The sequence below is a fragment of the Danio aesculapii genome, chromosome 4 (genome assembly GCF_903798145.1).
Source record: "Danio aesculapii chromosome 4, fDanAes4.1, whole genome shotgun sequence".
NCBI classification, from domain to species: Eukaryota; Metazoa; Chordata; class Actinopteri; order Cypriniformes; family Danionidae; genus Danio; species Danio aesculapii.
The window spans coordinates 45,026,381-45,038,581 of record NC_079438.1 but is presented as its reverse complement, the minus strand read 5'-3'; the positions used below and the strand labels follow the sequence as shown (position 1 = coordinate 45,038,581).

General features: G+C 34.8%; 1 protein-coding gene across 1 annotated transcript in view; it reads right to left on the bottom strand.

Moving 5' to 3' along the window:
• The window catches only part of nell2b (neural EGFL like 2b), an 82,623-nt gene that overhangs the window by 34,124 nt on the left and 36,298 nt on the right, over positions 1 to 12,201 (bottom strand). Inside the window, exon 14 of the mRNA XM_056455786.1 lies at positions 2,707 to 2,829. Within this exon, the coding sequence (XP_056311761.1) occupies positions 2,707 to 2,829 (123 nt within the window). The remainder of the gene's footprint in view (positions 1 to 2,706; positions 2,830 to 12,201) is intronic.

Genomic DNA, 12,201 nt, shown 5'->3' with positions numbered 1-12,201 from the left:
ATGCTCATTGTGTAAAAGTATGGATTTTTTAATGAATTTAGATACACATATTCAATAGCATGAGCATGTAAAATACTCTGCATGAATAAGCATACATAGATACGTAGATATATAATAATATATATAACATTTATTTGTGCAATGAATAGTTATATCTAACTTTCACTGCAGATCATCATGACACTCAATCAGTGGGAGCTCTAGGCTTCTTTTTAACCTAACTTTTCTATTTATCATCCTACTGCAAAACATGCACAGATATATAAAGTGTTCAGACTCAAAAACCTTTAAGTGTCCTCTGAAAGTTTTTTCTAAAATTAGCATTTTTTTCAGTAATTTCACTTTTATGCAAATAATAAATTATTTCAATAGATTTTTACATGAAATAACTGATCATAAACATAAAAAGGCAGAGAAAATTCTCATTGTAGAAGAAAAATCTAGATGGTACTTAGAGGTTTATGCATCTGAACTCTTCATATAGTTTCGATCTGTACATAATTTGGTAGCACCATTGCATGTTACAGTACAACATTAAGAATTTAGATATAAAAACAGCAAAAAAAACCCTGAACATAATATCTTTAGATGGGGTCAGGTTATTTTTTTTTAAAAAGTAAACAACTTTTAAGAATTAAACAACCAATGTCTTTAGGAACAGACGGGAATTAACATGCAGGAATAGGAGGCATTTCCACTTCCTCCTCCTATTTAAGGGTGTCCATTGCTATTCAAACACTCATTCTTAGACTATTTGCAATGTTTTTCTTTCCATAGACTTCCTTCATTGTCCTTAATCATTCCTCTAGTGTTGGTGGTTTTCTCTAGAGCCATTTGATTGTATTGTTCATTTTAGCTGCAGCGAACAGTATTCATAGGAGATACCTTCTTTGTTACTTTTTAATAAATCTGTTTTAACTCCTAGCAGAGCAACTAAATAGCCTCAAGGTGAAATAACTTTGAAAGTTTTATTAATGAAATCCAATAAATTTGTTGAGTGAGGAACTAGAACAGGACAGTCCCAAAAGACTGTGTGGGTGTGTGTGTGTGTGTAGCTACTTGTTCTCCACATTCCCTCCAACAGGCACACGCTTGATTTAAATTAAATTGGGCGATAATTGGGGTGTTTCGAAAATAACGATTAGTCACCTTCCAATAATATTCTGCTACATGTAATTGTGTTTTTCTACATAACTCTAGGCCAGTGTTTCTCAACCACGTTCTTTAGGACTACCAGCTGTGGACATTTTCTATGTCTCCTTAACAAAACACATCTGATTCAGATCATCAGCTCATTAGCAGTGATTATAAGACATGTAATGGGTATGACAGACAAAAAAGTCATACAAAACATGCAGTGCTGGTGGTCCTCCAGGAACGTGGTTAAGAACCATTGCCCTAGGATATTCCCTGCAATAATAATAATAAAAGTCCCAACAACAAAAAATGAGTGGCAGTGTTGCAAATGTCTAGTGTGCTGCGTAACTTTGTTTTAATGGCTGTCAGTGAAAAAAACCCTGCTTCAAAAATAATTGCTTGGAATTATGGTGCTGTTTGTAAAATTGTACAATAGCTGAAGTAAAATGTAAATACAAATTAACACCATGTCATATCTATAGACATTTTTACACTTTCACTTGAATCTCTTCCATTGTATATTTAGACAGGTGGAGCTGGAGAAGGTGGAGGGTTTCAGAGAAAGAAGTGTGGACTCTGTATTGCTATAAGATACAAAGATATGCTACTTTTAGCATGTAAGATACATATTACATTTACTGGATGTATAGAAGTACTGTACATAAAAAAAAACTTGACAGATGGAGCTGGGGGAGGTGAAGGGGTTCATTGGAAGCAACGATTAGTCACCTTCCAATAGTATTCTGCTAGATGTAATTCTTTGTTTTTCTACATAACCCTAGGCCAGTGTTTCTCAACCACATTTCTGGAGGACCAGCAGCTCTGCACATTTTCCATGTCTCTTTAACCAAAAACACCTGAGATTGAAAGACCTGTAATGGGTGTGACAGACAAAAAAGACATCCAAAACATGGAGGTGGTCCTCCAGAAACGTGGTTAAGAACCAGGGCCGTGCACAGGTGGTGGGCCGGTTGCTAGAGCCACTGCCCCTTTGCCCTCATTGGGAGAGGTGCCCCTCTGAGCAGGCACTTGCTCGATCAGAACAACACCCCCTCCCCCCACCCCCCTGCTCTTCACTTTGCGATCGCCACCCCCAAACCCCCCCTCCCGGTCTTCACTGTGCTATCGACCAACCCTCCAACACCCCCCCCCCCCCAACCCCGCTCTACATTTTTTTGCTGTACACCCCGCTCTACACTTTTTGGCTAGTTTAAGCCATTTTCTTTAGTAGGGCGGATGTAAAGAAGTACATAAAAACCTTGACAGGTGGAGCTGGGGGAGGTGGAGGGTTTCAAGGGAATATTATGGACTCGGTATTGCTATCAGATACAAAGATATGCTACTGTTAGCATGTAAGATACACCTACTTCAGCTGGATGTATAGAAGTATATAAAAACCTTGACAGGTGGAGCTGGGGGAGGTGGAGGGTTTCATTTAAAAGCTAAAACCCAAAATACACTAGTTAAATGTTAAGCAGACAATCTTATTAGCTGCAAAGTCAACAAAAGCTAATAAGCTGCTGATGCTAATGTAAATAAAGGACTAACGCAGCATATATTTGTTCTTACCTCTGCAGAAAGTTCCATTACCGATGTACCCAGGTTTACAGGAGCAACTGTGTCCGCCAACTATGTTGAAGCAAAGAGCGTTTTCATCACAGGTATTCAGTCCACGCACACACTCATCGTGCTCTGAAAAACACAAAAAAGAAGTGTGTATGAGCGTGGGTTTGCACACTTTCCTCAAACTTTTTGCATGTTCGGCACTTTCTATCTTCCTTGCTGCTGTTTTTTTCCTCAAAGGGAAAAAAAAGTTCCACCTCAAAGATGAAAAACAGGCAGAAGGAGAAAGGAAAGAAAGGATAAAAACACAGAAAGGGGTAGGAGTCAGATGTGTATGAGCACAGTGCTTAGGGAATAACTGACACTATTGTACAAAAATAATGCGCCACAGTCTTAGCTGAAGATTGTCTGCACATTTGAGAGGCTGTCAGAGTTTTTGCAGATTCTCTCTAGCTGGGAGGCAAAGGCTCAAAAAGCTAAATATGCATATTTTTTATTACATTCAAGTATAAATACAATACATTTTTTAATAATTAATAATACAGGTTACATTTTTTCATATATTGTGCATAATTTCTTTTAGCAAATAATTAATTACTATCATTCATTTTGAACCATATTCAGAAGACAAAAAGTGTCATTCAGTAAAACAAGAGTTCCATACCAGAAAATTGTAGCATATAGGCAAATATACAGTGCTCAGCATAATTGAGTACACACCATTTTGAAAATGAATATTTTTATCCATTTCTCAGTGTAATATATATTGGCATTTGAACAAAACAGATTTATTAAACAGATATATTTATTCCAAATAATATTTTAGCCACAGAACATCTTTAGAAATGGAAAGATAACACATTTCAATGCACTTAAATTATAGCAAAAAAAATAAAAATAAAAATGACAAACTACAACATTGTAACAAAATTGTAAATATTTTTGCTTCTCTTTATTTTTTCTATTTTTGAAAATGTTATTTAATATTTTTCTATAACATATAAATTTGGGCTACAAATTTTTGAACCATTATTGGAAGTTATTTTGTTAGATTAGCTCCAGATTTGGTTTGAGTACTGAGTAATCTAATGTATATGCACAAATATAATATTGTAAAGCATCCTATCGAAAATATTAATTTAAATGAGAGATTTGTGGGAGGTGTACTTATATATGCTGAGCACTGTATTTATATAGCACATTTCATACACAAGGGTAATTCAAAGTGCTTTACATAAACAAAAATAAAAGATAATAAAATAAGATAGAATTTAATACATATATATATATTTATATATATATATATATTATACAAATAAATAAAATACAATAAATTATAAATCAAAAATACACAATAAAAATCTTATAATTAGAATAAGAACTATTTGATTATATAAATTAAAATTGTTTTTAAGGATTAAAATGCAGCCCTAAATATTATATTTTGCCACGAAACTTAAAATCCAACTATCAGCAAAAAGCTTTTAATAATTAAAATATAATATTTTTAATCATATTTATAACATTTATGACCACTTATTTTTTTATATATATTTACTAAATATAGCTCAGAGCATACTGTACATGTGGCTTAATTTTTACAAAAACATATACTGAATGATGATATAACTCCTATTGTGACATTCACCATATTTTAAGTTACAAACACATTTTAGATCTTCTCAGGTCTACCCTATATTTGTCTGTGCGTGAATATGATTTATACTGTAATATAAACAGCATTTATTATATTATTCACCAGGGCACACATTATAATAAAACCATGCTAAAAATGTTTAGCAATCATCTCACAGTTTTGCAGTCTTACAATGACCTCCAGGTGACCCAGTGGTAAAAGAACAGCTTCACTCAGTCTGCCTGAAATGCCAATGAAAGGTCCTTTGCCGCAGCCTCCGTCATTAATATTTCTCTTTGGGGGAAAATGTTCCCAAAGCAGCCAGGAGTTAAGAAGAATTGGAAAAAGAGTTTTGAAGGTGCTGTGTGAAAACTGCAGTAAAACTTCAGCGATGCTCATAAATATAACATTCTGGCCAATCAAAAGAGAGACACTTGTCTCTGCGTTAAAACAAAAGTTACAGATAGAAAGCAAAAACTGAACTATTTGAAGCGATGTACAATATATGCGGATAGCTTAATGGTTTTTACATTAATGAGTGTTAATATACAGTGGAGTTCAACATTATAGAGATCATCAGAGTTATTCTAAGAAGATTAAAATAGCATTTAATATTTATATGTAATAATGAGATTTATATATTATAAATAGCTGTAAAAAACTTAAAAGGATAGTTCAATCAAATATTATTACACCTATTCCTTGTTTTGCCAGAATGAGAATATAGTTCCTATTGACCATTTTGAGAGATGTAAACAAAAACAATAGTCCCAACGCATTTCCCGTTTTACATTTTTAATTTCTATAGCTTCCGAGAATCCAAAAAGAGCCACATATTGATAAATAATGTCATGATAGCTGTTTTAACATTAGGTTAACATTAGGCCTCCTGTTACAGTTATGAAATAGTTTGATAACAAGCAGGAAATGTTCATGGGCCAATGACATCACCACACTGAAATGATCTATAGCCATATCAGTCTAGAAAATAGCAACTTTTTATTTTCTGTCGCTCTTAGTACATGATGTAACCACAGAAGGGTCACGATTTGGAAATGATCAAAATAGTTGCTAATGGTCTAATCTGATTCAATGATCTATGCTAAGCTAAGCTAAAAGTGCTTCCGGACATCAGCTGAATGCATTCAAAAACAGTAAAACTCAACTGTTTACACTCTAGGGGAGTTGTAAAATGAGCCTATTTCCAAAACCAAAAAGTGAAGTGTTCCTTTAAGAGCTCTAAATTCAACTGTACCATTTAAAACATTTGATTCACCACTTTTTCTCTCATGTAATGACCCAAAAGTATAAAACGCAAGCCAATAAAAAAATTGGTCCAATCTTCGCTATATCAGCTCTCTCGACGCCAGCTCTGTTTAGCTCAATCAGTGATATTACAGTCATGCCAAGCAGAGTCTGACTGAGATGAATCCCTCACAGTGGACGTGTTTGTGTGGACTGATTTCTCATCTGCGTTGACTCATCTGCCCATGACAGCTAAAGCGACACCAATTATCCTCCTAATTACTCATATTAACAAAGCTCTTCTCTCCTTCTCACACACATATTCATTTGCTTTCTATCCTCCAGATGGGCTGATCTGACAGCCACCACTAGGTGAAAAATGGAGAATGTTTGTATGGTTTACGGCACGCAACTATACTTTCATCTCTTATGTTTTGTCTCTTCAATTCCCAATGTTTGCACCTGCCATGGTGTCTTTTTCTTCATGTCACTTTTCATCTCCTCAAAAATCATCCTCCACTGAAGCGAAACAGCCTAATCAACTTTAGTCATAAATCTTACAACCCAGATCCATAAATCGCTCTCATTAAAATGCCATTAAATCTTGTCATTAAAATGCACTTTAACTGATGAATGATGTTGATTGGATTTGTGTTCGCAATGCTGCGATTCCTCGCCTTTGAACATCTGATACATTATCAGTTGAATTGTGGATCTTAAGCACAGTATAATGCCCCTTTCCACTGCTGAATAATAAACTGAAGAATGTTAATCATAACTTTCGAATTCACAGGAATAAGAATTATTACATCTCAAATAAAATAACTTTGAATCATCAAGTAAACAAAGAATTGCAAGGACAAAACACTACATAATGAGTTTACATCCAGCACTTCCTATTTTATTCCTATTTTGTCATTTATTGCATCCTTTTTTTCTCAAAATTTGAACAAAAAGTCTGAATTGTATACGTTTGAAACTGTGAGACAAAATCAGAATTGTTCATATATTGTAGTATTTTCCTTTTACCCATTTATTTCTTGCCATTATTCGTCTGTTGACTTCCTTAAACTTAGTGCTCACAATTTGTGCTGTTTATTTCTTCGAATTAATTTACATCTTGTTTTTTTATATCACTATTTCTTGCAGATATTTGCAATTATTCTTTCTCATATCTAGAGTTTATATCTGGTAATTCATTTTTGCATGTCATGATTTTGCCAAGTACAATGCGATCCTGTATTAACATGTTGATCCTGGAACATCATTTTTGTTCAAAATGTAATCCATACCTATGCCCTACCCCTAAACCCACCCATGACTGTAAATCATTTCCAAATTTAGAGGGGAATGACAGATGGATAACAATCATGTAGAAGTGCATACACAGACACGTATATACATGCGTATCTGTAAGCCTAAACTTAACATAAACGTTAAACATATCCATTTATTCTGATTGGCTGATTGGAATGTTGTTCCAGGATCAACATAGATGTTAATCCAGGAAAATGTCCTACTTGGTGAAATCAGGTTGGCGTTAATTTTTCCCCTCACAATTCTGAATTTATAGCTCACAGTTCACATTTCTTCTTGGCTCTTTAAGAAATAAACTTGCAATGGCAAGAAGATATATTAGAAAGTCATTATTTCCTTTTTTTTATTTATTTATTTTTATTCAGTGGTGGAAAAGAAACTTTCATATCTTTCTTTTTTTACATAACACAGATAGATAAAAGCATATTCGTCACGGGAAGATATGATTTTAGGAAGACATGATTGTGTTTCAGTATTTAGTGGATGGTTTATTCCGAAATTAAACTCCTTTACTCATTCTCATGTCCTCAGTCAACCTGTATGACTTCTTTATTCTGTGAAACTCAAAAATAAATATTTAGCAGAATGTCCAAGCTGTTCTTTTTTTTTTTTTTTTACAATATACAGTTGAAGTCAGAATTATTAGCCTCCCTGAATTATTAGCCTCCCATTTCATTTCTGTTTAACAGAGAGAAGATTTTTCCAACACATTTCTAAACATAATAGTTTTAATAACTCATTTCTAATAACTGATTTATTTTATCTTTGCCATGATGACAGTAAATAATATTTCACTAGATATTTTTCAAGACACTTCTATACAGCTTAAGGTGACCTTTAAAGGCTTAACTAAGTTAATTAGGTTAACTAGGCAGGTTAGGGTAATTAGGCTAGTTATTGTATAACAATGGTTTGTTGTGTAGACAGTCGAAAAAAGGGCCTAATAATTGACCTTAAAATAATTTAACAAAAATTAAAAACTGCTTTTGATATAGCTGAAATGAAACAAATAAAACTTGCTCCAGAAGAAAAAATATTATCAGACATACTGTGAAAATTTCCTTGCTCTGTTAAACATCATTTGGGAAATATTTGAAAAATCTAAACAAAAATCAAAGGGGGGCTAATAATTCTGACTTCAACTGTAAGTGAATGGTGACCCTGACTGTAAGAGGTCTTCGGTTTCTTTCATTGTATGTAACAGAGCAGCATGAACATTCTTCAAAACACCTCCTCCAGACAGAAGATGAGCAAATGAAGACAATGTTAATATCAGAGTGAAACATCTCTTTAAAAAGCAGAAACTAAAAGGAAGAAAGTTTGAAGAAACATTTACATGGACAGTTCTGTCCAGAATAATGAGCACAAATGAGCTGATTGGAAACTAACATCTTTTTAAGCTTAACATCTGCTGACTGCCAAGAAGAACTAATGAAGCATTATGAGAGAGACGAGAGGAAAAGAAATTCCCATAATGTCAGTTATTAGGCTATTTTTTCCCCCTAAAATAACAACTAATGCTAACTAATGACCGGTACTGTTGGTGTTACTGACAACTCCTCATAATATGCTCACAGGTTTGTTCATTGCAGAGTAAAGAATGTAATTAGTAAATATCATTGAGCCGATCGTGATTAGGCAGAGCTTTAATGAACAGATCCGAAAACAGTGGAGCGCAATTAAAATAATTACAGTAATTCCAATAACTTTTGATGTTTTAAATTAAAACAAGATCAACTGATTAAAAGTGCTTATTTTTTTATATCAGGTAAAGTCTATTCCAGCTTCAAATTAAATGAGCTCCGGCTTGATCTGATGTGACTGCAGCCTGCAGATTATCTCGTAATAATCCCACAGGCAAAATACGCAATGTTTTTCACTGTGCGACTGCACACATGAATAATTGAAAATAATAATGTTTCGCCAGCCTCGCTGAGACACTATGTAATTACAGAAGCAGATCCACAGCTTTGAGCCAATCCAAAAACTGACGCACGCCTTTCAACCAATCATCAAAAGGGGAAGAGACCCAGAGGGAAGAAGAGAGATTAAACATAGTCTTATACTGATAACTGCTGTGAGTAATGCATTTATTAAATGGCTATAAAAGCAGCAGGGTGTGCATTTAGATGAAAAACCATCTCTCACCTTCATGATTCAACTAAGGCTCATGAAAAATATGTGCCTATGGCGATATTTGTGCAGAAACGAGTGTCTTGGATCATTTGAGGGAGTTTCAAAATAAAATGACCACTAAAAAGAGTGTTCAGTTTTGTCAGAAATGCATAAATGTAATAATAATTTTTATAAAGTACATATTTATGCAGCTTGGAAGTCAAATGGCACTAAAAGGTGCTTTATTGCATTTCAAAGTAACACCTACACTAAACCTAACCAATAGTGTTAAAGAAAAATGTGGCATAAATAAAAAATAAATGCATGTGTTCAGGCGACCATGCCATTTACCTTGTTTCAACACAGCTTAGCACAGAATTGACTTTCTCTACAAGTGAGTAACGCAAGCTTACTACAATGAAAAATTCATGCAGAGATTGGTGTGTGATGGAAATGTCAAATCGGAGTTAAAAATGAACACCCTTCAAGCTGTCAAACGCTGATATAAAATAAATAAATAAATAAAATAAAAAAATCGACCATGGTACGCATCAACACACTATCACATTTATGGGGTTATGTTCATACTGTATATATGATTCATATTCTATCACTTCATGTAATCGATATCAGAGTTCTCCCTCAAAAGCAAAATAAAAAATACATATAAGCTATATAATGTGTTCAGAAATGCCACGTCTTTTCCCCCTAAACATAACATCTCTTTCAATTTGTGTCGGTTGTGTGTGTGCGTGTGTGTGTGTGTGTAAGTATTTTTTAAATCTTAAACAGTTGAGTAGTCAAACTTGATGGTGACTTACGAGTTCCTTTCAAACACGTTCTATGTATTTGCATCCAATTTCAGCATCATACATCATTTTGTTATTGATACAGTTACACTAAAATAAAAATAATAATAAAAAAACACAACATAGGCTTTCTTTTTTACCTATTCAGCAATGTAACACAAATGCAACCAGTATGCTACAGCTGAAAGTGTGAATTCTGTATTACACATTATATGTAGCCTGTACAGAGTGTCCATCAAAATTCAGGAGAATTCCATTCCATTGGAAGATGCAGCACCATCTCCACAAGCACCTTCATACGTTCATACACTCTAAGTGGAGTCATTCAGGTTCCTGGGTACCACCATCTCTCAGGACCTGAAGTGGGACACTCACATTGACTCCATTGTCAAAAAAGCTCAACAGAGGCTGTACTTTCTTCGTCAGCTGAGGAAGTTTAACCTCCCAAAGGAGCTGCTGAAACAGTCCTACACCTCCATCATTGAATCAGTCATCTGCACATCAATAACTGTCTGGTTTAGCTCAGCTATTAAATACGACCTCCAAAGACTACATCGAATAGTTCGGACTGCTGAGCGAATCCCTGGTACAACCCTTCCTACTCCCCAAGAACTGTACTTATCCAGAGCGAGCAGGAGGGCTGCCAAAATCACTGTGGACCCCTCACACCCAGCACACTGCCTCTTTGAACTTTTACCTTCTGGTCGACGCTACAGAGCACTGCGCACCAGAACAGCCCGACACAGAAACAGTTTCTTCCCTCAGGCAATCCATCTCATGAACACTTGATAATAATAATTGCGAAACCAACATCACTACTTGCTATACACTTTTATACACATATACACTTATTTAACCACACACTTACATGCCAATTTGCACATAACAGCTGCACATATAACGTTGTATATAGTAATAAACACGTACATACACTTGTCAATCTGTATATTTGCACTCACTACTTACTTCTATTTAAAAAAATATATATATTTATTATCTGTTTTTTGTCCTGTCTCTGTTATCCTGTTGCACTGTAGAAATTCTGTCACGAAAACAAATTCCTCGTACGTGTGAACATACCTGCCAATAAAGCTCTTTCTGATTCTGATTCTAAATATGTCCCCTAAATATGTCCCTGTTTGTGCATACACTTCTGTTTGTGCTAGAATATTACAAATATTAATATATGGGACGTAACTACAACCATAATCGCAAAGAGGTGATCTGCATGATCTCTCGTCCGCTTTCTCACAACATAAGCCTTACTTTTGGGACATTCTAATGTAGCTTAATACATTGAGACAGTGTTTTTAATGGTTCCCGATAGCGAATATGCAAAAAAAAGTGTGCAAAATGCTCGCCACCAATAGAAAAGAAGCATCAAAAGGCACCTTTAACTACAAAAAAACATTCTGTGCCATTGATCGGTGACTAACAATGAACTGTTGTTATAAGTGCAATAATTCCAAATTAATATCCAGTAATAATAATTATAAGACTACTTCATTAAATCTCTCTTCATCTTGCCGCACTGCTTATAAAGTTTCAGCCGAAGAAAATCAGTGCAAACATCATTTAGCTTCTTTGACAAAAACACTCGATACCAGCATATTTAACTACTGACTCCACACTCAATGCTGTTTAACTGATGATGGTTTCTTCAAGGCCATTAGAGCTTTGCTTAAAGAACACAATAAAATAATTAAGCAATGAAAGTTGTTTCACAGAGCACTTTCATATACAGAAAACCAGCTCTTTCAACACACAAAAAACAACATGCAGCATTAAAAGGAACAGAGGTCATCGTCCACCTCGAAACCTGTCAGCAAGGTCAGCGTTATGCAGAGAACTTGAAAATAATAACAATAAATAATAACTATGCAGCTGGCCTTGATCACACATGCCTTTCTAAGAGGATCAGCAGAAAAAAAAATTCTTGAGTAGTTTCTAAAATAAAGGCTGAATTAATGGTTGGCCGTGAGTGCACCTTGCAGGCCCAGGTGCCGTTTTCTGTGCTTCTTAGAGTATTTATTGAGACAGAAACCTTCCTGGCCTCTTCGTTGTAATTAATTCAGTTTTAAAGTAGGTCACAGAAGGACTAAGGCTCATTTATCGCGGAGATGTTCCCTTGCGCCGTGTTTTTGCTTCCTTATCCCACACTCCTGAAGAGATTTAATTGCTTATTTTAAGTTAAAGATCAGGAGCACGTACCATCTGTACTTTCCCTCGGTGAAATTGTTCGCATATGCTCTTTCTTTCCCACTCCTCCCAAAAAAAAACCCTCTGCTTTTTTGGGTCTCTGCCTCTGTTTCATTCATTTTCCCTCTATTGAATGTCTTATTAAAGCAAAGGTAAAAACAATGCTTGATATGTTGCATA